The sequence below is a fragment of the Babylonia areolata genome, chromosome 12, assembly GCF_041734735.1.
Source record: "Babylonia areolata isolate BAREFJ2019XMU chromosome 12, ASM4173473v1, whole genome shotgun sequence".
NCBI lineage: Eukaryota > Metazoa > Mollusca > Gastropoda > Neogastropoda > Buccinidae > Babylonia > Babylonia areolata.
This window is the reverse complement of record NC_134887.1, coordinates 23,854,121-23,877,859: the sequence shown is the minus strand read 5'-3', so window position 1 is coordinate 23,877,859 and position 23,739 is coordinate 23,854,121. Positions and strand designations below refer to the sequence as shown.

General features: G+C 40.4%; 2 protein-coding genes across 4 annotated transcripts in view; both read left to right on the top strand.

The window, feature by feature from the left end:
* Positions 1–7,087, top strand: part of LOC143288460 (uncharacterized) — a 76,336-nt gene extending 69,249 nt beyond the window's left edge. Inside the window, exon 5 of the mRNA XM_076596979.1 lies at positions 2,446–7,087. Within this exon, the coding sequence (XP_076453094.1) occupies positions 2,446–3,029 (584 nt within the window). The 3' untranslated portion in view covers positions 3,030–7,087. The remainder of the gene's footprint in view (positions 1–2,445) is intronic.
* A 204-nt stretch (positions 7,088–7,291) lies between these two features.
* Positions 7,292–23,539, top strand: LOC143288463 (uncharacterized). Of its 3 annotated transcripts, none has more exons than XM_076596981.1 (2): positions 7,292–11,563; positions 22,363–23,539. In XM_076596981.1, the coding sequence occupies exons 1-2, from the start codon at positions 11,516–11,518 to the stop codon at positions 22,807–22,809; spliced, it is 495 nt and encodes a 164-aa protein (XP_076453096.1). In that variant the 5' UTR covers positions 7,292–11,515; the 3' UTR covers positions 22,810–23,539. The 3 variants fall into 3 exon arrangements, with proteins under 3 accessions (XP_076453096.1, XP_076453097.1, XP_076453098.1); XM_076596982.1 differs by having other exon boundaries at positions 7,292–16,013; XM_076596983.1 differs by lacking the exon at positions 7,292–11,563 and adding an exon at positions 16,078–16,322 and having other exon boundaries at positions 22,412–23,539.
* The last annotated feature ends 200 nt before the right edge of the window (positions 23,540–23,739 follow it).

Sequence of the window (23,739 nt, the reverse complement as noted above, 5' to 3'; positions counted from 1 at the left end):
AGACAGTGTTTTGCCCAAGTTGCATCCCCACTCCCTCGATCAAGAGGGCCTTAGGACTGTCACCACTGGGATGGATCCCAAAGGCTAGTTAACCCCCAAGGCTACAGCACTAAGTCCCAGCACAATTTGACTTCTAGTGTGAGAGACATAGTCCTTCATGAAAGACTAAGCTGCAAACGATTTCCCTTTGCAATTAAGAAACCACTGATAATACAGCTCTCACTTTGCTGTTGGCCATACTGTAAACGTATGTCAGATCATTGATTTGATGTAAATGGCCAGTACAACACATCCAGAACCACTTTTCTCCCTGACCCCGCCCGGTTCCATCCCAGACTTAGTGTGCACCACACACAGCCAGAGGCCTGTGATGGATTCGGTCCCCTTTCTCACTAAAGAACCTTCAGCAAAAATTTTCCCCATGGAAACCCTGTTCCATTAGGAATTCCACCACAGAATGAGACTCAATGACCTGGAGGCACATGAAGTGCACTCCCACAGCCTGATCCAACCCAGCCATTGACTGCCAACAACTTTCTGCAGGTTGCTCCAACATGCCACACTCAGATAGAGAAGTCACCAAGCCTTCTGTATGCCCCTTCGTGATGGCACCTACCTGGGCAGTTACACAGCCTTGTCCCACAGACACCAGGGACCTCAAGTCTCTTGTTACCAAATGTCCGCCATTCTATGCATAGGCAACATGCCAGTGCTGTTTTTTGGCAGCGACAAAAAAGTGGCTGGGGGAGCACCCATCGCCTGTCAGCTTGCATGGAGGAGCTCTACAGATCTGGCTGTCACGCCTAAGGCAAGCCCAACATGGTGGGCTACCTCTGTCTCATGCCACAGTTTCCTTCAAACACATATATCACTTCCACTATCGGCCCACAACCGATGTGGAATCATCAGATCAAGCCACATGTGCACCTCCTTGCATTGACGCTCAACCACGCTCAAATGAGACAGCCCTATAGGGTACGTGTTTCCTTCCTTTCCTTTGATTGGAAGGGCTCACAATAAAGTGTGGATTCAACATACTGACCCAATTCTCTTTGCGCTACATTTATCAGCACAACTGTGGTCCAGACCTCTCCCACAATACAGCTGTAGGTCTCAGTCTTTTTTGCCCACACCAATATCCTTATGTGACACAGTACACCGTATCTCTGAGCCCCATCGCCCCTGGCGAGTGGTGTCGCCAGCTCACCCACTCAAACTCAGACCCCTTAGCGCATGCCCCCTCAGCCAGAGCTCACGAAGTCAAAGCATGGTCCTCTTCCCTTGCCTTTGCCCACTCAGCATGGATACAAGACATGGAGGCTGCTTGCTGGAAAAAAACCCTGCTACCTTCATTGAATTCTACTTGAGGGACGTCTATCGCTTTAGGGATGATGGTTCAAGAGGCGTTGCCTTTGCGGTGTTCACACAACAGGTCATCGCAGCGCACTGACAATAGAACAGATGAGCCCTCCACCTTGTCATGCCATTCTGCACTAGTGGGTCACAGTTAAGTATGTGTAATTAAAAGGAAATTTTCTTCCTAAAATTACATTTAACATACTTACCGTAACCCACAATTAAGACCCTCCTGTTCCTCCTGGCTTTCTGTTCTCCCTGCACGCTGCGCTGGTTGCGGCGAATTGCCGTAAAAAGAGGGCGCTAGCCAGGGTGGCAAAGGGGAGGTTATCTACTTCCGGGAAGTTATTGGCCGTAGCTACTTTCGTTTTCTCTGCATAAGCGGATAGTAGTTTGCACAGGACAGGAATGTCAGACCCCTGCTGGAGTCTGCACTAGTGGGTCACAGTAAGTATGTTACTTAAACATAATTTTAGGAAGAAAATTTCCTTTTTTATGTTGTGTTTTTAGTGTGATGTTTTAATAAGTGAATTAAGTGTTGTTGTTGTCATAACATTTATGTACTACAAGACAGACCAAGTAATCTGTCTTTTTGTAAATCATTATTCTTGCAGTTGATTTTTTTTGTATTCTATTTTATCAGTTTCACCTTGTGCAGACTATTTTTCTTCTTCCTTCTGTTCTTGTGTGGCTTTTTTATGGTAGAATTCATTTACTAAAGTTGCATCATAATGTTCATTGGAATACTCAGATATTATATCATCTGTGATCTTATTTATTTCATCCAAATATTGTTTATCCCTTAATAACATAGTGTTAAATTTCCAAAATGTGTTCTGTTTTACATCTTTGCCAAATTTTAATTTCAGAGTTATCATTGATCTGATCTGTGTACTGGGATGATGTCTGAATTCTCGTAAATTAACTAAAGACTTTCAGATAGAAGAAAAAAAATCCAACCTACTCTGCTTGCTATAAAGGCATTGTTCTTCTCTTTTTTGGATAATGCAGTACTAGTAGACAGGAAAAAAAGACATGAAAACCTTGTTGCAGGCTTTGTTTTCATGACATGTGCACTGACTGCTTCAGCCCAAGCCAAACGCCCCGAGAGGAAGGTGGCCTGCATGGATAACATCATCAGCTCTCTAAAACGTCAGCAGAAGGCTGAGCGGGAAGCCAGGAAAAGCCAAGCTCGCAGCTTGGGCATGACTGGTTTCCGTGGTGGTACATCTTCACGTATGGCTGGGTTTTCACCCACCTCTCCACGGGTATCAGCAGCAGTGTCTCCAGGCCCAGGCTCACCAAGGGGATCCCCACGGATACCAGCACTGGCTAGCTCACCTTCCTCTCGTTTGGTGGACACTGGAGAAGGGACAGAGAAGAAAGCCACTCCTACAGAATCTTCCATACCAAAGTCCGGTGCAGCATCATCACCAGCACCAGCTCCAGGTCATGAGCATGATGTGCAGTCCCCTTCCTGTAAAGGCCCATTTTCTGAGGCATCAACAACAGACATGGGATCAGTGGATCCATCAGGACCAGCATCCAGTTCTGCAGGATATATGGTCACTGTGAAAGTGGAAAAGGACATTGATAATGTCAAGTCTAATCCAGAGCCATTGGAAACAGACACTGACCTTTCAGATATTGCCATTGTGAAACAGGAGGGATAGTTGGACCACTCAGTAAACTTACACTGTGATGGTTGTAGTATGAAGGCTTTGGTGTGAAGTGGATGTTAGCATTTCTGAACCCCACATTTTCACAACCCCGTGGTATAGGGCCACTATGAAACCCATCTTCATCAAGTAAGTCATAGGCTTCTCCCCCCTGTATTTAAACTGGGTGCTGCTTTACAAGACATTTATTTTTAATACATGTTTTACACCTTTTTTCACTACGGCAATAAAGACCACACGCATCACAGGTAACTAGAAAAGACATTCTTTCTATGGCATTTGATATGATCACGGCAATACAATCCATCTCAAGTTTTACCACATGTGGTGGAGGTTTTAACCCCTAGGCTGCCTGCATGACGAGATAACTCGTCATGGCAAGCATGTATGCTTCGCTGCCACAATGACGAGATAACTCATCATCGAAATATTCTGACTTTTCCCTGGTTTGCATTCACTTCGTTGACAAAAATAGTGGTAGCTTTAGCCTGGGGAATCTCTCTAGATTCTATTCATAGCTAGAAACCCCATCTACGTCATGAAGCAGTCCTTTATTTGAACGTTTTGGTTGGCTCACTGTCCAAGTGTTTGCCTGACTTCTCTCCTCGCTCGCTCAACAAAATGTCGGACTGACGCCTTGCTCAAGACATGCGATCATGACGAACTAAATCAACCAAGATTTCTTTCTTTAGCTGATGCTCAGAAAGAATTGAAGCGTAAATTCGAAGGAGAAGATAGTGATGAACATTTATAGGACGATCTGATAGAAAATAAAGAGAGCAATCAAGAGAGTGGCCAAGATGTGACTGTCAGTGAGTGATGCCGGCTGTACAGATGTTAGCAGTCGACAGAACAAGGCTGAATTAGCAGCAGAGCGATATTCTTGGCATGCAGCCAACGCGGTCTGATGAGAACTGAATCAAATGACCGTGTGAGAGGGGTGAGGAGGAGGGGGATGGAGACTGAGGGGGCGTGGCCTCACATCCATCTTATCACTTGGAGAAGTCACAATGTATTGTGTATCTATCTCTTAAAATATATATATATATATTGTGGTTGTTCTAGTATGAATTTGTGTTTGCAGATATCCATTTGTCCAGAAAATATGATGTTTTTGTGCAAATTACCTGACTAATGTTTGTAATGAACAAGTTGAAAATGTGACAAAAAACAAAACACTGATTTCAAAACAACAGCATGTCACTAAAAATATATAAAATGGGAAAACAGCATGTGTTTTGTATTCTTTATTCATTTACCTTTCAGAAAATATATACTTTTATGGGTCTTTCTCCAATAACAAAGAACACAGAATTTTTGGAAAATTTATACCCATTTTTTGGGAAAAAACCCTGGCAAATAGGTTTCAATTAAATTTTATCTTCATGGCAGCGAAAGGGTTAAGTTGAGGGTATTCACAAATGTCTTTAGCTTTGCGCATTTTGAGTGTATTATACTTGTTTATTTTTAATTTCTTTGAATATATTTTGTGAGGGGTTTGAAAACTATGGCTTCTCAGCTGGGTGTAGTTAGATACTCACGAATGAGAGAAGATGAATTAGTTACTGCAATACAAGAACAACAGCAGTGTCTAATGATTGTAAGTACAGAGGAGTTTGTTAATGTGATTTTTAACTATAACGTTAAAGCATTACCAACAGATACTGACCCTTTAACTTTAATAGGAAATAAAGTGAAACTGTACACAACATTACAATCCCACTCACCAACAAAATCTAATGCTTAAGGTTCAGACGAAGTAAAACCAGGTGAGGTTGTAGAAACCAAAGAGGTTCCAATAAGATCATCCTACCAATCAGTTGTGAATGTTAAAGAAGACCTCAACATACAATTGCAATTAATGTTTTCTTGCTGAAAAATATCTCGGTGATTGAACAAGCAAGACTAAGCAAACAACCACCAGAAATAAAAATAATTGATCTATTAATGATTGAGGACAAGTATGGTAACCAGCACAATACATTCATCAAAGACTTAAATAGATTTATGTATGACATACAACCTCACAAAGAAAAAATGCATTTTTGTGAAAGCTGTTTGATTGGATTGACAACAAAAGAAATTTTTGATTGGCACAGAGAGGACTGCTTAACACTAGATCATAAGAAGGAAGACTTATGCTTTTGTTTTATTTGTGATAAACCTCTGGGTTTTGATTGAGTAGTTAGAGACCATGACCACATCACAGGCTTATATAGAGGGCCAGCACATAATGAATGCAGCCTAAGACTAAAAATTAAACCAGATCAAGTAGATCTACCAATCTTTGCGAATGATATGTGTGGCTATGATTCACATCAGCTAATTCAAGAACTTGGCAGCATGGCCTTTGGTAAAATCACATGGAAAAATACATCTCATTCAGTTACAGCAAGTTAAAGTTTGTAGACAGTCAACAGTTCTTGTTGGCATCATTAGAAAAATCATTTATGCAAAAAGCAAGGAAAACCTAAACCACACAAGAGTTCACTTCAAAGACAATAAGAAGTTTCAGTTGATGACAGGCAAGGGTATATTTCCATGTGAATACATTGACAGACTCGAGGAAACAAGTTTACCCCCAAGAGGAACTTTTTTAGCACTCCAACAAATGAAATCATTACACACAAAGACTATCCACGACCACAAAAATTGTGGGATGTGTTCTGTCGTAAAACACTGATTACATGATGGCCTACTTGAATATTGATTTTCTACAACTCACAGACATCTTTGAGATCTTGAGAAAGACATGTATGACAGTATATATACTGTCAAACTCAATCCAGCACACTACTTCACATCACCAGGTCTTGCTTGGGATACACTACTGAAAGTAACAGGAGTGGAAATAGAGCTGCTCACTGATGTTGACTTGTACAACATGGTTTAGGAAGGCATCAGAGATGGCATTAGTATGGCCAGTCTCAAAAAGGTATGCTGATGCAAACAGTCATAAAAAAAAAAAAATAAAGAAAATTCAACCCCAAACTATCATCCTCATTCTTGATGTACTTAGACGCCAAGAACTTGTATGGATGGGCTTTGATGCAGCACTTTCCTCGAGCCAACTTCAAATGGCAAAATGACAGTAGAATTGAAGAGTTACTAACCAGAGTTGATGCTGCTGATCAAGGTTTGATTGTGGAAGCAGATATTGATTACCCTGAATGTTTACATGATCTACATAGTGAGTCAGAGTACCCTCTGGCACCAGAAAAGCTCAAGGTGAAGCATGAAGATCTATCACAATACCACCAAAAGCTAAGACAAAAATCAAATATGATGGGTGAAGAAGTAAACGAGCTTGTGCCCAACCTTCAAAGCAAGAAGTGTGTAGTGCACTACAGACTCTTAAAGCGTTACACCCAGTTGATTATGAAAGTAATAAAGATTCTTTAAGCAGTTGAGTTTGACCAGTCACCATGGATGGCCCCAATATATAGAGATGAACACCAACATGAGAAGGCAACAACTAATGCAGATAAGGACCTATTCAAACTAATGAACATCAGACGGTGTGTTAATATAAAGTTGTTCAGAGAAAGTGACCAACAAGAAATAAAGTTCGTTCATTTATTTATTTATAGTCTGTTCATCTAAGATGATGATATTAGACTGAAAATAAATGATATTATTATTATTATTTGGATTATCATCATTTCTATCATGGTGATTGTTAGTATTAAATAGAAATAAGAAATAAAGAAACTTGCATCAAGCCCTTCTTATGTAGATCAAATAATAAGCCCCAACCTGTTTGCAATTCATAGTAGAAAACCATCACTACATCAGTTTGAGCATTCTACTCTTTAAGTACCTGATGTATGACCTGTATTACAATCCATACAAGGCCGCTGTAAGCTGTGTTACACTGACTCGTTTATTCTTGAAATGTTTGTGGAGGACTTAAGCAGGGATGGATCAAGACCTGCTGTACGACAATAGTGACTTTACTAAGGACCATCCCATGTTCAATGTACTCGTAACAAGAAGGTTGTTGGTAAGATGAGGGATGAGATTGGTGGCAAATAAACCAAGGAGTTCATAGCCTTGAGATCAAAGATGTTCCCAGTCTTACTCGATAAAGGCAAGAATGTTCAAAACAGCAAAAGGTGTGAGAAAGTATGTGTTGAAGCCAGACACAATGACACACGACCACAAAGAAGACCTCTTGCCAAAAAATGAACTCGATAAGAAATTGTAAACAACAAATCTATGATATAACTCCGAATAAGATCTCACTATCACCGTATGTTTCAAAGAGATATTTACAAGACGATTACATCCTATGTTTATGGGCATTATGGTATTTCAGCATCAAGAGGAAGCTCTTTACTTACAAACCCTCTTGACGGACGATTTTGTAAATGATAAAAACAGTTGGATCACCAGGCATAATACGCTCAATGTTAAAAGCGTTCAGAGACCAAACAGGATCTATTGCTTGTTAGGAGCTGCACCCTCAAGCTCACCAGGTTCATGCAAGTACTGAACTTGCGCATCAAGTGGTAACTCTTCTTTATCATTGACTGGTGCAGATGACTTGGCTTCTACTGATTTAGCCATAACAGCAACTGAAGGCTTGCTACGTGTTAGCCTTGATCGTCACCTCATAATTCAATGCAGCCACAACTGCTGGCGATCTAGTGACCCATTGTATCGATTGTACGTTAGGCGATTTTATTTCAACTACATATTGATGATGAAACAATCATTCTGCTTGTGTTCACTTGAATCTTTTTCAGTGGCCTGGCTTCTGTGTGTATCTCCGTGTCTTACCTCTACACCTTAAAAAAAAAAAAAAAAAAAATATATATATATATATTCACAGCATCCATACATAATCTATCTGAAGCAGCTTAGGCCACTTTAATGGTCCACGACTTTACACATGCGAAAAAGCAGCTACTACTTCAGTACTGTCTTAAGTCAAGGGTTCAGCTTCTTTGTATGAAGTTGCAACATCAACAACAATCAGTGTTTACAACTGATTCTATCACTGGGCAAAGATAAAAGGTCAGCCTGGTGAACCTCATCAGGAACAGTAGGTATACTATCAAACTTTGCTCTTGGAATATACTTCGGGGGTGGTAGATAAATATGCCACAAGCCTGTTTTTGTAACCATTCTCTAGCCTCCTCAGACGCATGGCTGCTTTTGCGAGTTTCTTAACTGCTGAATAGCCCTTGCAATAACCTTTAGGACTGTAATAGATCTTTTCCATCTGTAGTAATTAATATATACATATATATAAGTGAATGTCTAATATGCCTTAGCATTTTGTAAGCCACAAATCCAGAAACTGCCATCACAGCAGCAGTAAATACAGTCATGATCTTTCAGTTCCTCTGAAGGTACATAGTGATAAGTAAGTTGGGGTTTATCAGTAAGAGGAGGTAATTGCTCCAGTAACTTTGTAATACTCTTGCATAAACATATCAACATCTTGAAATGTGTTCACAGCGTGTTGTGTCTTAATTTTTCGCTATTAAAATCTAAACGTTGATTTCTCTCTTTCTGCTGTTGCTATCTGAAGTTGTTCTAGTGCTTTATCATGACGCTTCTGTTCATCGAATGAGTCCGCTCTTCCGAGTTTGCTAAATGAATAATAACTTCCGGTGAATGCTAAGGCATTTGCTATTGCCCCACCAATAAGTAACGCTACTGATGCCTTATTATGTTATACACAAATTTACTTCAATATATCTGGTGGTAGGATGCCTTGTTTCTCAAGCATGTCTTTTGTCAAAGCAAGGCCAATATTAACATCTACTCCAGTGAAGTCAAGTTTGGGTGTTGAAGCTCTTGGGAAGATCATTCTTCAGATTTTTGAAAAGCCTCGTAGCTGATGGACAAACCACAGTGGCATGATAGGCGGTATTCACAAAAAATTATCTACCATTAATGTTCGGTGTTGCCATTTTCTATATAAATATAATCAAATGTTCAATTTAATCCATACAAAATGGGTCAGGATTTAGGGCAGTAGGTGGGGCATCTCATGCAACTGTTGGTTGTGCTCAAACGTGATTAAAATAGTAATATACAGCTCCACCTACTAATGCCACTGCAGCCACAATATATGTGGGATTAATCTACTGATGCTCTGGTGCACAAGGGGTTGTACTAGACTCGGGTATCGGTGCCTCTTCTTTTGATTTATGAAGTTTTTCAATTGCTTGTTCATGCTTTGCTTTTCTGGCTGCAGCGCCTTTTTGGCCAGCTTCAACTTTCTTTGGATTCTTTGTTTCTTGCTTCTTCACTTCCTCCATTATTATCATTATTAAATTGGTAATATTAAGCTGTAGTAAATGGGGCTAAGAGCATACCAAACTTATGATATGGCCCACAGGTAAAACTTTTAGGTGCATGACCCAGGAATGGATCATGTTCAAGGTCAGTAGTCAAACTTGACTGGTCATTAATCCAGGGCTATGCAGACAGCCACAACACAAGGCCCTTCTATGATGCGCTTAAGGCTGTATATGGACCGCGGTCCTCTGGCTCCTCAACCTTCTTCAATGCAGATGGGACGCAGCTGTTGACAGAGAAGAAGCAGATTCTGGAGTGGTGGGCTGAGCACTTCAACAACGTCTTCAACCATCCTGCAAACATCAACGATGAGGCATTGCTCGCCTACCCCAGGTAGAGATCAACTAGGACCTCGACACCCTCCCCACAGAAAATGAAGGCAGTGAAGCAGCTCTCCTTCCAGGATCCGATGCAATCCCTGCTGACAAAGCAGGAGGCGGTTCCATGATGCAAAAGATAACGGAACTCTTCCAATCCATGTGGAACGAGGGACACGTGATAAAAGCTGAAAAATGCCAGTATTGTACACAACTACAAGAGGAAAGGCAACCACCAGTCATGCAACAACCACCAAGGCATCTCCCTCTTGTCCATTGCTGGGAGGATTCTCATTTCTGGCCGGTGTCCTGTTCAGCCACCTTCTCCAATATCTTGAGCAAAGTTTCCTCCCAGAAATCCAGCGCAGCTTCTATGCTGAGTGTGGGACTTGCGGAAATGATTTGTGCTGCACACCAACTCCAAGCTCCAGGAAATATGCCAGGAGCAACACAGCGACCTCTTTATGAACCCTGTCGATCTTACCAAGGCTTTTGATATGGTCAGCAGAGAAGGCTTGTGGAAGATCATGGAGAAGTTTGGCTGCCCCAGCAAGTTCATCACGATTGTCTGTCAGTTCCATGACGGCATGATGGTGGAAGTTCTGGATAACGGAGATGAGTCAGATGCCTTCCCAGTGACAAACTGCATCAAACAAGACAGTGTTCTCACCCCGACTCTGTTCAGTATGGTATTCTCTGCCTTGCCGACAGGTGCCTTCCATGACTGCAAAGAAGGAATCCACTTCGGGCATAGGACTGACAGGAGATTGTTCAACCTCAGGATCCTGCAGGCTGTTACAAATCAAAGAGACTGTCGTCAGAGACTTTCTGTTTGCTGATGATTGCGCACTCAGTGCCAGCGCAAAGCAGAAGATGCTGTGTGAAAGGGACTGCTTCTCACAAGTCTGCGACAGCTTTAGTCTCACCATCAGCACCAAAAAAGACCGAAATTGTATACCAGCCTGCCCCAGGAAAGCCATACCAGGAGCTGAGCATCACAGTGAAGGAGCAGAACCTCCAGGCAGTCTACAACTTCACCTGCCTGAGCAGCACACACTCTCGCGCAGTGAACATAGATGCCGAGGTCAACAACAGGATCGCCATACCCAGCGCCGCCTTTGGGTGACTCCATGAGAACATCTGGGAGCAGAGAGGACTACCACCAAGCGGAAGGTCTACTGTACCTTCGTTCATACCAGTGAGACATGGTCTGTACAGCCAAACCTAGTGACACATCAAACAGCTCAATCACTTCCACCTAAGCTCACTCAGTCTCCGCAGACTCCAGGTGGCAGTGCAAAGTCCCCAGTCACGCAGTGTAAAGCCTGTCACAGTCTGGGCGCTGTTTCATGCACAGTAGGCGCCGTGCCAAGCCAGGAAGTTGAAAAACCGAGAACATTCTCATGCCTTCTAATAGTAGGGCAATTATAAATAACACTGCATATACCCACTGTCAGCACAAGTTAGTTACGTTCTACATTCAGCAAACAGTTGAAACTTACTGTTGATCTCCTAATAGCTTATTGCGCATTGAATCGTCTTTTATTTTCTACCTTGCTGATACCAACTTGCTTGTTTACTTTTGTTCTACTGTCAGCTTTCATACCATTATATTTGTCAACTTCAGACAGAATGAGATTGAACTCGTCATGTTATTTTATCATTCACTCATGTTTTAGAAATAAGATCAGTTATGGTGTTTAGTTTTAGCTCGGCAAGCACACGAATCTCATTGTTTCTTGGCTTTAGATTGTATTTTTTTTATTCACAAATTTACTATTGACAACTTCACGCTCCCAAACAACATTATCCTCAAACGGCTGAATCCGAAATGGCTGAGCGGTGCGAATGCAGTGGTCTTCCTGTTCACAGCAGCAACTGTTGTGGAAGGACTGCGTCAGTCCACTTTTTAACTTATTTGTTTTGCTATGGCATTGTGTCCGAGACGTTGGAATGTTGAAGAAATGCTTTAGGAAACAGTTTGGAGATCATTCATCCTTCACAGGTTTCTTCGGCAGCTTGCATGGACGATATGAAGCGTGGTCTTCAGTGACGAAATGTATATCTCGTGCTTGCTGAAACACCTGTAGGCAAAGCAATGAAAATTATAAAACTTGAACAGTCTAGTTTCATTCCATTACGTTTATTCCGGGAGAGTAAAAACAGTGTTCTTAAATACGCCACTACCGGGCCTGTGTTGTCTGACAGGCAGAATTGATGTTGAGTCCGTCCGTGCACAACACTGAAGCATGTGAAGCTGACAATGTTTTGTGCCAGCACACACAAGCGCGCGCGTGCACGCGCACGCACACACGTACACACGCAAAAAAAACAAAAAACCGCGTGGGCGAAGTTATAAATTGCGTGCACACACACACACACAGAGAGAGAAGAAAATTGTAGATCTGTAAATCAATGACAAAATCAGCACAGTTTGATTCAAAAGATAAATTTTGTGTTTGAGGGCTCTGAAAAGTATGTATCTTGAAAGTTATGATAGTGCTTCAGTTGTGTATATGTGTAAACTATGTGGCAGAGAAAGCAATAATTGCCATGTGCATAATTTATATATGAAGTATCCATATTATCATGAATACAATAAAATGATATAACATGATTATTAATCAGTCCTGAAATGGCATATAATTTTCAAGTGGACTAATTGAAATTAAAGGTGGTGGTATCTGAAATTATTACTGCTAGTACTAAGGGTGTCTTTGGTTAAAACTGATGATGTCAGGATGATGCTGAGTTTTAGGTATTTTAGGAATTTTACAAATTTTCATTTAATTTCATATTGCTTTGAGTACTGCTAACCTCGCAAGACCACATGAGGGCTTTTATGCCGTCCTTTAAGTTCCTTGCCTTACCAAATAATTCAAAATCTTCACCCGATATCAATGAATAGATAATATGAAAAGAAATATTGTAACTTCTGAATATTTACACCATATTTATCTCACAGATTTTCCCATTGATTATAATTTTCTTCTTCAATTTGCTAATCATCAGCTGATCCACCATTTCACCCCCATATCCTCTTTTTTCCCCCACTTGTGGTCAGGAATGAGAATTATCAGCAACTTAACAACGACAACAAAAGTGAATGCTTCATACATAACTAACAATTTATTCAGAACCCCTACAGCCAGCTGGTAACTTTAATTTTTATCAAAATTTCAGTGATTTTGGCCTACTTTGGATTGAAGAGTTTTCCAATCCCTAAACATTTATATTGATCTGCTCTTTTGCAACTAATCTGTGCAATCTTTTAGGTGCAGGCTGAATAGTACACACTACTACCTGTTTTATTTATTCTCTGTCCACAAAGGCTACAGGAAGGGCAAAATTTTCTCCCTATCTTTTTTCCTTCTTTTTTTTTTTCACTATTCATATGACATTCTGAGTGAGGACAGGCTGTGAATAAGACCAATGTATGAGCCATTTACAAATTAAAAAAAAAGTTTTTGTTATTGCTCCTCCATAAGTACAGAGAACCTGTGATATTGTCATGAACACAAATATATGATGATTGACAAAGTTATTAACTAATCCATACCCAGTGTCAAAGTAAATCATGCTACAAAAAAAAGAAAGAAAAAAAAAGTGTAACAGTGAATGTCAAAAGTCCATTTTTCCCTCTGTGTACTATGAATTTGAGAAATGTCCAAGATAAGATTTAGGGAGCTTAATCAATATGTCTACTCAATTTTCAAAACTAAGTAAACATTTAATTTTAAACAATATATTATATCCATGAAAATACTGCAGACAGGCTTATTTGCTTATGTTAATGCTTGACTGATCTTGGTTGTTTTACAGTGGATGCAGTGCAGTGTGTCCTAAAACAGCTTTAAGCATTTCACACATACACGCGCGCGCGCACACACACACACAGAGGCACACACACACACACACACCTCATCCTGTCATCCCTCTTTTGCCTCAGCCTGTCTCTCTCTCAACACACACACAGAGCTGTGCATATTTTTGATAATCATTATTATCACTTTTATGTCAAAGGAGAGAAGAGGGGGCGGTAAATTAAGACTTTTACATCCCCCAAGATAAGAGGTACAGTGTGTGGTAAAACCAAAGCAAAACTGTCCATTTTGACAGGGATTCATCAGTCAGTCTTTAGAACTCCCTGGTGAAATGGGCTTTAGCTTGAAGATAATGTTGAGCAAATTTATTATTACCATTTTAACCCCCTCCTCACTTCTCCTTTTCACCACCAATCCTTGACTGTTAATTGTATTGTAGCGTTAATGACAAAAGTTAGAACAATTATTGTTCCAAAGATTCCCTTTAAATACTACTCAGCTACGCCAAGTGTGTTTGTGTGCTTGCATCAGACAGACAGAGAGATTCAGATGTTTATTCAGATAAAGGCCTTGTCCCCATACTGAAGGGGCTAATACAAAGGAACATAATACATAATTTTCATTAACAAAGGTAACAGTTAACAGACATAAGGTCTGTAAATGAATATTAAGAGACTGCAGTGCGCAGCCTCTTGCTTGCTTCATAAATATACATAGCTAAATTAAAAAGAACTGTCTCATTTCTTGTTGACAACAACATATTTAGCCTAAAATGACATGGTTCTGCATAATATTTCGAATTAAATAATTTCACTCTGAGATCATGCTCACAGACAGAGAGAGAGAGAGTGTGTGTGTAAGGTATATTTTATTATTTTTTATTGATATTTGCAATGTGTATTTTTATATCCAAAGTTTTCTTGTATGTCTTCATGTGCTGTTGCCTGTCATTAATAGTGTTATGCACCATTGTATTTATGTATTGTTTCATGGGAATTACTTTGGTCACACTGGGTAGTTTGCACCTTATAAATGCTATTATTACTATTTTTATACTGCTACTACTACTTTTTTTTAAAATTTAATCATTATTAGTATTATTATTATTGTCATTCTTCTTCTTATTATTAATGCTTTTATTATTATCTTTCAATTTTGTTGTTGTTGTTATTCTCCAATTTGGGAAAATTAAGTAAAAGATTTAAATATCACTAACTCAGACACTTTGTTGCACCGCTGTGAAATAAGCCAGCAGTAGCTTGGGTGTGAATTTTATCTGATTTGTAAATTTCAATGAAAACTGAGCTCCCTATTACATTAAAATGTATAGTGTTTGTAATATGCATGCATGCGCGCGTATGTGTGTGTGTATGTGTGCGTGCGCATGCGCTCTAGTATCATTTATTCCTTTGTAGACAGCATGCTCCTAGTTTATTTAGGCATGATGATAAACTTTGATAAACATAACTTTTCCTAGAATTGACTTTCATAGACATCCCTAAAACTGGGCTAACATAATATTGTGTTATTAAAATATTATCACTAATTTCAGAAACCTGATTAGACAATAGGTAAAGGCATACTTTATATTTTATTTTATAAATGTCCCGCTTACAGTAGCTTCAGTGATTCCCAAAATTTTATGGGTCGTACCTGAAAGCTTGCTTCAGGAGGAAACTAACACCATGGTGAATGCTCAGTGACAATTTTTATTTTACACACGTGTATTGGTCGAGTGCATAAAGTATTATTATCGATCGTCACTTAGAAAGTTGACACATCCTCATTCGTCTTCTGTCATCTGTTTTTCAGGGATAAGGTCAGGGCGATATTTACTGCAGTAGTTTTTTCAGTTTTGCTTCAAGATGGTGTTATGGTCGTAACATGGCTTTTCTATACCCTCATAAAGCATTTCATTTATTTATTTTCCTGTAGGAAGAACCATGTGCTGAACGGTAGTGACCACTGCCTACCGCATTTTCATCACTCTGTGTTCATGTTGTCAATGTAAACCGGAACATGACTGCATACGGACAATTTATATATTATACATATTCGTCTAATATCACTTACAGTGAAAAGACGTTTAACTAAAGAACGAACAACTATTTATAGTAACGGCTATGGCAGCGCCTATCATGAAGTTGTCAGTACCTAATACGCCACACAGTCCAGCCCCTACCTCTCTTCGTGCTCCTGGGGGAGTGATAACTGTTAAAAGTAGCCCGACACCTGATGCGCCAAGGCTGATGGTTATAAACGCATTGTCAACGCCTGTGATGATGTGAACACCATGTTTATATTTTACATACAGTGAAGCTCGACAGTCAGTTCCTTTTTCTATCACCCCTTGAGCAGCAGAGTTGAAATATGAATTGCATCATCCTGTAAAAGCGTTCCCTATCACACAGGGGTTAGGCAACTGTTCTCAAAACAGTTTCATTTCCGTCTGAATCAGGTAAACAAGAGGGGACTTAACTCTGTCCAGTATGAATAGAAATGTTCTGCAAACTAATTCCTTTGTAAGTTTTTGTTTGTTGTTGTTGTTTTGTGTATTTGTTGTTGTTGTTTTTTTTGGGGGGGGGTGGGGGGGGGTTGTTTGCTTCTTGTTTGTTTGTTTTTATTTTATCGTGGATCGTACACGACCCAGAAGGGTGCAAAAACGCAAATATCTCAGCCAATTCTTAATATTTTTCTACGAAATTTCAGAAATGCTTCCTACACCTAAAAGGGAAACGTGTGCAGTCAAAAGCGACAGCGGTATGGGTCGTGGACGACCCACATGAGCTTCCGTTTCACGGTAGTCAAAAGCAACAGCCAGCGAAGGTTAAGTAAGTTGGGGTTGGTTGTTTTTTTGTTTTTTTGTTTTTTTTAAATGTATAATGCCACTATACAAAGTCTACCAATTTATTATGGGGGGGAATGACCGAAAATTAATTTTGAAATATTGCGTTTTTGTCCGCGAGCGTCATCTGACACGAAGGAATGACCACACAAGCAGCGCGCACACATGCTTATTATGCGGCGTGACGTGGTTTTGTTGTTACTCACTTCCGTGGGTTGTAGGTCACGAAAAAGGATGAGTATCAATGTGTATGGTGGTCATTACTGTTGGAAGAAAACATTTGAGCATAAGAAACCCGCCCCCTCCGCCCCCGTCTCTGTCTCTCTCTGTGAATTGACTTGTTCAAATCCAGTCTGGTTTACTCAGGCGTCACCCTATGGAACTCACTCCCAGAAACAATTAAACAACACCATTGCCCAACCACCTTCAAAAATCATTACCTTTCCCACCTTATGCCATAATGTGTTGTGTAAATCGCTCATTATAATGATACCGACGGTTTGTCTCATGTGTACTGTTGAGGAGAACCTCCCTCACACTCCATCCTACATTCTGGTTTGTGGTGCGGTGTCTCTTGTGTGTGTGTTTTTCATTTTGTTATTTTTCCCCAATACATTTTACTACCATGTTTGTGCCTCTGTGTGTGTCTGTGTATTTCATCTTTATCATTGTTAGTATTTCATAATTAATCGTTTAATTTTTTTTTCCACTCTGTTACGTATTTCTGCTAACACCGTGCATTATCTCTATTTAGAATTGTGTAGTGTAGACCCTGTTAAGGGCAGGGACTGTATGTTAAAAAAAAGAAAAGAAAAAAAAAGCACACCAGTGCTTGTTTATTATCCTCAAAATAAAGAATTTGTCTTGTCTTGTCTCTCTTTCACTTTGTGTGTGTGCGTACGAGCGTGTGTGTGTGTGTGTGTGTGTGTGTGTTACAGCTTTTGAGTTTAATTTTCTCAAGGAGGCGTCACAGTGGTGAAAGAACAATTCTTGGAATACTTGTCTGTCAGATGATCTGTTTACATTTAATTCAAAATGATACACCCTCTTTCCTGCTGTTATATTTTGTTCTCCCAAGCCTCTTTTCTTATCCCTGCATCCAACAGCCATTCGCCATTCTTTGGTTTTTCCATGATGACGGCAGGAGCGTTAAGAGGACTAACATTGTTTTACAGATTATTCTTTGTAGTGATAAGGCAGATGACAGCTTGAAGACACTGCGACATAAAACAATACATCTCGAATCCAGAAACTGTCAAGCTGCACATCCACCTTGCAGCGAAACTACCACCATCAGCAGCAGTTTCATTCCCTGCGGACTTACTACTACCAGGCGCAAGAATGGATGAGCGCACTCGAGGAGGATTCCTTGCATTTGAGTCCATCAGCCTGGGGATGGGAGATTTATGAGAACATCATGTTTCCTGTTCTAACAAAGTCCAACAGGCTGGGGATGGGAGATTTCTGAGAACATGTTTCCTGTTCTAACAAAGTCTAACAGGCTGGGGACGGGAGAATTCTGAGAACATCGTGTTTTCTGTTCTGACAGACCAATTGTAACGGAGTTATTATTTTCATCTAATATAGAAACTGTTAACCATGGTAAATCTCCGTTCATGTCTCATACTGCGGGACTGGGAATGTTACTGTTCGACCACCTCCACATTCTTCATTTTCTACTGGGACAGAGAATAAGTGTCAATATTTAAAGTATTTTCAGAAGTACTTATCAGTGGATGTGAAATGTCATGAACAGCGAGATGTGGATGTTTGTCTCCTATTACTGTTTTCCCAGTCCCTATCCTTCCCCAAGAAAACCCCAGTTTGTGAAAGACCATCACTAAGTTCAATTCCTGATGTGTTGCCCTTTATTCTCAGATAACCACTCGGGGAATGTAAATCTAACTACATACAAACGCTTTATTCAAGTCGCATACATTATAATGTCCGTCTGGGATCATTACGCCATTTATAGCAATGGAATTGTTCCCGAGCTCAGCTCAGTGTGGAAGAAAAGTCATTTCACACTATGCATGTTCTAGAGTGACACTTTGATTTTGGTAATTCATCTTTTTGAAGATCTCTTGATATGATATTCATACTTACATTATGAAAAAGAAAATATACAGCTTTAATGGACACAACTTATAAATCACGATATAGAGAAAAGAAACTATGTGCTGAATCAAAACATCTATGTTAAGATTATTCTTTTACCGTAAAATTCCCTAATGTATTTCGGTAATATGTTAACCCCACTTTGACTGGAGATGCTGAATCAAAAAGTCTATGCTAACAAAGATTATTCTTTTACCGTAAAATTCCCTAATGTATTTCGGTCATATGTTAATCCCACTTTGACTGGAGATGTTAATGTTGATAATGCGGCTTGGATACACAACCCAATACAGTGGTGGCAGAATCAAATCAACTTTGTTATTTGGGGTGTGACTGCTGAGTGTGGAGTAACAAAAGAACATTTGCAAGCTTCTGATCCTTTTATTCAAGCCATATATAGGTTTTACTGTTACTGTCAGATTCGTAAAATACTAGATGAAATGCAGATACGAATGCCCACCCATCAAGCATTCAAAATGTTTAAAAATCCGTATAATAAAGCAGTTTATCAGCGTCTGTGTAACGAATTCAGTGGTAATCCAAACACAGATTGGAGTTACAAAGTAAGGCCATGGAGTGGGATTGTTCAGTATGAAACCCCAAGTGGGGCTGAACGAATGTCAATGAGAAAGAGAGGGGAGAGGCCCGTTTTCCTGAGCCCTAAAGATTATATGAAACATACTGTTGATATCTCTATAGTCCGGACTACAGTTGTATCTGATAAGGGATTCGGTTTCACACAAGCTGGAGTGATCAGACTCAGTGATAGCATTCGCACGTATGTATCGCACGAAGGGAACAAGGGACTGGGTTTGATGTACAGAATCGATTTTTAGCAACCGTTGAAGCTGTTAATACGCCAATCAATTTTCAAACAGCAATATAAAAGAGTACCAAGATGTTCTTCAGTATGCGTGATCAGAAGTGAACTTTGTATTTGGCACTGGCCTCTGTATGACACAATCTGACATTAAGCAAACTTGTTGCTTAATCATTAAGAGAAATACAAGCACCAACTACTAATGCCCACAAGTTGTTAGCTAACCACCCAACGACCTTACCTAATGTACTCTACGGCCATGAAACGATAGTCCATGTAATCCTTGGAGGTGCAACAACTGCCTTTAAACCAGATTTTTCAGTAACTCCCCCAGGTCTTTAAAAATTTTTTTTTTTTTTTTTATCCAGCTGCCCTCTATCAAAACAATAGTACTGATTATCATACCAAAGACAGTGAGAATGGAAGCAACAGTGGTGCCTTGTTCTGCTAGAGTCGTGTCTTCGTATTCGATTTGACTGACGACGGCTGCTAGACTCAGAACCTGGATGAAGCGTATATGGACTGGATTGGGCCCCCGTCCCTTTGACTGACATTGCGATTTCAAATTCGAAGTTGGCCGACGCAGAATTTTTTTTCTGAAACTCACTTAACCGAGAGATATTCTAGTCTTTTTTTTTTTTTTTCCAAATTTTTATATATCTTTTTTTAAGTTCAGATTTTAGTCAACATTAAAATGTACATATTCAAACTTATAGCTGTGTTTGTGGCCTGCCTGTATGCCTATTTCTGTGATGAAACCGAAAAGGAAGAGCTGAAGACACACCTTTGTTTACAAAAGCGGGTCTTTTAGAACACGAATCTATTGTCTCACGTATCTTAATGATTTGAAATCGCCGTGCTTCTTTGTCAGCTGATATTGCAGAACGCTCAGCGTTTAGATCATTTAAATGTAAACGCAGTGGTGTTACATCTTTGTCGGCCAACTCTGCAGACTGAATACATATCTTTGAGCTTGATATTTCTTCATCTAGAGTGGAAAGTTTAGCAAGACTGTAAGATTACCGCGCTGTGTCTGCATTGCTTTATCTAAGCCTTTGAAGCCATGAGGTAATGGAGAATCATAATGTGTCAACATTGTGGAGAGCTGAAACTGCCTCCGGTTTGAGATGTTTCCAATCTGTAAAACCGAGTTAATTGCACAACCAGCTTTTCGAGCCATAGTTGAAATGCCAGTGGTAGCATAAGCATTAATAATATCAAAATCAGGATTATTCATTAATCAAGTTCAAAATTTGCATAATTTCGTCCAGTGGTGGGCTCTCGTCCCAACTGATTGTAGTAATCAACTGCACTCTAGGTACCCTCATCAACTGGTTGTGTCGTAGTTGTATGTACCCCGAACATATCATGAGCCAAAGGAAATAAATCCAATTTAACTATGTGTTTAGATATAATCAGTAGAAGAATGCTTAGCACAGCAGAATGGCAAGAAAAAAAAAACAACCAACAGAGAATCCAACGCCTAAACCTTATCAAGACAACAACAGCACGCTGTTGACACATTTCAAGATAAGCAAGTGTATTAAAAAGGAACAGGAGAGCAGTTACAACCTCTTCTGATAAACCCTGACATTCTGATTATCATCAACCCTCTGAGGGTTCACCCTCGTGAATTTGTACTTCTAATCATCGCGATGACGATCTCTGGTTTTGTGGCTTATAAATTTACCAAGGCATTCACATTCACTGAAATGGCAAAGACCTATTACAGTCCTTATAGTTTTATTCAGCAGTAAAGAAACTCTCAAAAGCAGTTCTGCTTGATCCGGTTTAATTCTTAACCTCACATTGTATTCATTATGTGCCGGCCCTCTACATAAACCTTTGGTGTGGTCGTGGTGTCTAACTCTATCAAAGCCTGAGGTTTATCACAAATATAAAAAATCTTTGCGTTGCAAGAGTCTTCCTCTTGTTCTGGGTTCTGATCATTTTCTGGGGATTCTTTTGTTCTTTCTTAACAAACCGCAATACCTTGTATAGTTTGTGAATGCATTTTTTAGCCGTATTAGGTCCTAGGTATGTTACTGGCTTGTATGCAACACCATCGCTTCCAACAAGTCTAATATTGAAGCTTGATATTACATGCTTTTTTGTTTTTGTTGTTGAATATTCTTCTTTCATCTTGAAGTGTATCCTTTTTACACAGTCAACTACGCACAGTCACTATCTATTTTTGGAAGAATACCCTTCATGCACTATCTGGATTAATCTACTTTTTTCCTCCAGTCATTTAAACGGATCATATCCTTTGTCCTTATGCATATTCACTGTGGCAGGATATGCTTTATCTGGAAGTATATACTTTATACATCGTTTCTACACAGTCACTAACTGGAAGGACATCCTTGTACATTTATACGGAGCATATCCTTTGTCCTTATGCATACTCACTGTGGCAGTATATACTTTATCTGGAAGTACATACTTTATACATCGTTTCAACACAGTTGTTATAGTGTGTCAGGCGCCTATGGTGGAAGCATGGGATTTTCTTAGACACACTGCTCACTGATGGACCCCTCCTTCCTTCCTCCCTACTCTTCCCCCCCCCCCCCCCCCCACACACACACACATTCCATGGCATCTATCCCCACCAACACCAACACCCCTCCCCATACCCTCTCTCCCTCCCCCCCCTCCCTTGGCCAAGTGCAGAGGGAGCAAGTTATCAAGAAATACTAAGTAAAGATGGTATCTCCTCTGACCATTCTCTTCCTATACACTCCCCTGCCCTTTTCCCTTCCACTTCCATCACCCTCAACCCTGTCCTCCCCCCCCCACCCCCATGTTGTGCATCTTGGCTTACATAAATGATAATGTTCAGTAAAATGTCAGTGGTGTGTCAATTGTTGACATACTGTGGGAACAATGTAAGCATTCAGTCACAAAGAAACACAGAGATTATGTGTGTTGCATCTGTGTAGAATGTTTTGGTTGCAACAGTTGGAGTTATTTTGAGGTATGACATACCTATTTTGTATGTTAGGTGGTGATGGTTATATTCAAGGTGAACAAATCTACAGGCTAACTGTATGTTCATGCTTTTCCATGTGTGTGCTGTTTAAAGACTATCAGCATCGAGGCAGTGCTGCTAAAGACCCAGCTACGTTGGGCAGGGCACGTGTCCAGGATGGAGGACCACCGCCTGCCCAAGATCGCGCTGTATGGCGAACTGTCCACTGGCCACCGTGACAGAGTAGCACCCAAGAAGAGATACAAAGACTCCTTGAAGAAAGCTCTCGGTGCCTGTCACATTGACCATCGCCAGTGGTCCGCAGTAGCCGCTGATCGAGAGACCTGGCGACGCACCATCCACCAAGCTGTCTCCTCCTTCGAAAACAACCGCAGGGCCAGCCTTGAGGACAAACGCAGAAGGAGGAAGAACCACGACGCTGCAGCCGCGAACCCAGACCAGACTTTCCCTTGCAACCGCTGCGGCCGACTCTGCTTTTCCCGCATTGGCCTTGTCAGCCATGAGCGTGCCTGCATCAGACGTGGACAACGCCCTTCCTAGATCTTCGTCAGCGAAGCCAGGCCATGATGACATGGGTGATAATGCAACATGGGGATCATGTGTGACTTGGTAGTTGTGATTACCATGTGCTGTAGTCATGTGTTATATGCCAGTGGGGTAACACATAGCTGTATATGTTCAATAAGATTTGAGACCACTGAGAGGCAGTCCTATGTTGGTGCACACAGGTTGCTATATATTTACCAAATTACTTGGTAACTGTATGATTCCCATGTAAAAATTTTACCAGTGAGATACTTTGCAGAGACAAAGTACAGATTTGTTCAGTCTTAATGGAAACAGCTGTTACTGTAAGGTGATTTAACTGGAGTTAAACACTGGGAGTTTGCAATTGTCTGCCACAGACTTGGTGCGACAGCTATTATTCTGTGGTGGTTTGACAGGAGTTAAACACTGGGAGTTAGTATTTGTTAGTCATATATTTGGTGCACATTAACGTATGTGCCACTGATTGTTGATGGTAAGCTAAATGAAACTTGTTTTACATCTTTACATAGATCTCTTTGAGAAGAGAGTGTATGGCTAGACATGGAGTGTCAGAATGGAGAAAGGTTATCTGTGGAATTGTTTACTTGTCCAGACAACATAATGATGTTTCTGTTACATCAGTGCAATTATGTCTAGCATATGTTTTGGTATTGATTTAACCTGGGTTTTAATATTGTGTGTGTTCCAGTTGTGCTGTTTAAAGTTAGAGAAATAAACACCTCAATTCATCTTTCTAAAAGACCCTGCTGTGGTACGAGGAGAGAGTGGATTGTGCACCTATCCTCTGCCTGTTATCCTACTCTACCCCTTCACCTTCTACACCTATCCGTACAACCCCTATCCCCACCACTACCCTTTTTAACACAGTCACTACTGGAAGGACATCCTTGTATGCACAGTAAATAGTGAGGAAGGGTATCC

Coding starts and splice junctions, on each gene's coding strand:
- LOC143288463 (XM_076596981.1), top strand. CDS start 11,516: ATGCAGTGGTCTTCCTGTTCACAGCAGCAACTGTTGTGGAAGGACTGC. Junction 11,564..22,362: donor AACTGTTGTGGAAGGACTGC/GTCAGTCCACTT, acceptor TGCTGTTTAAAG/ACTATCAGCATCGAGGCAGT.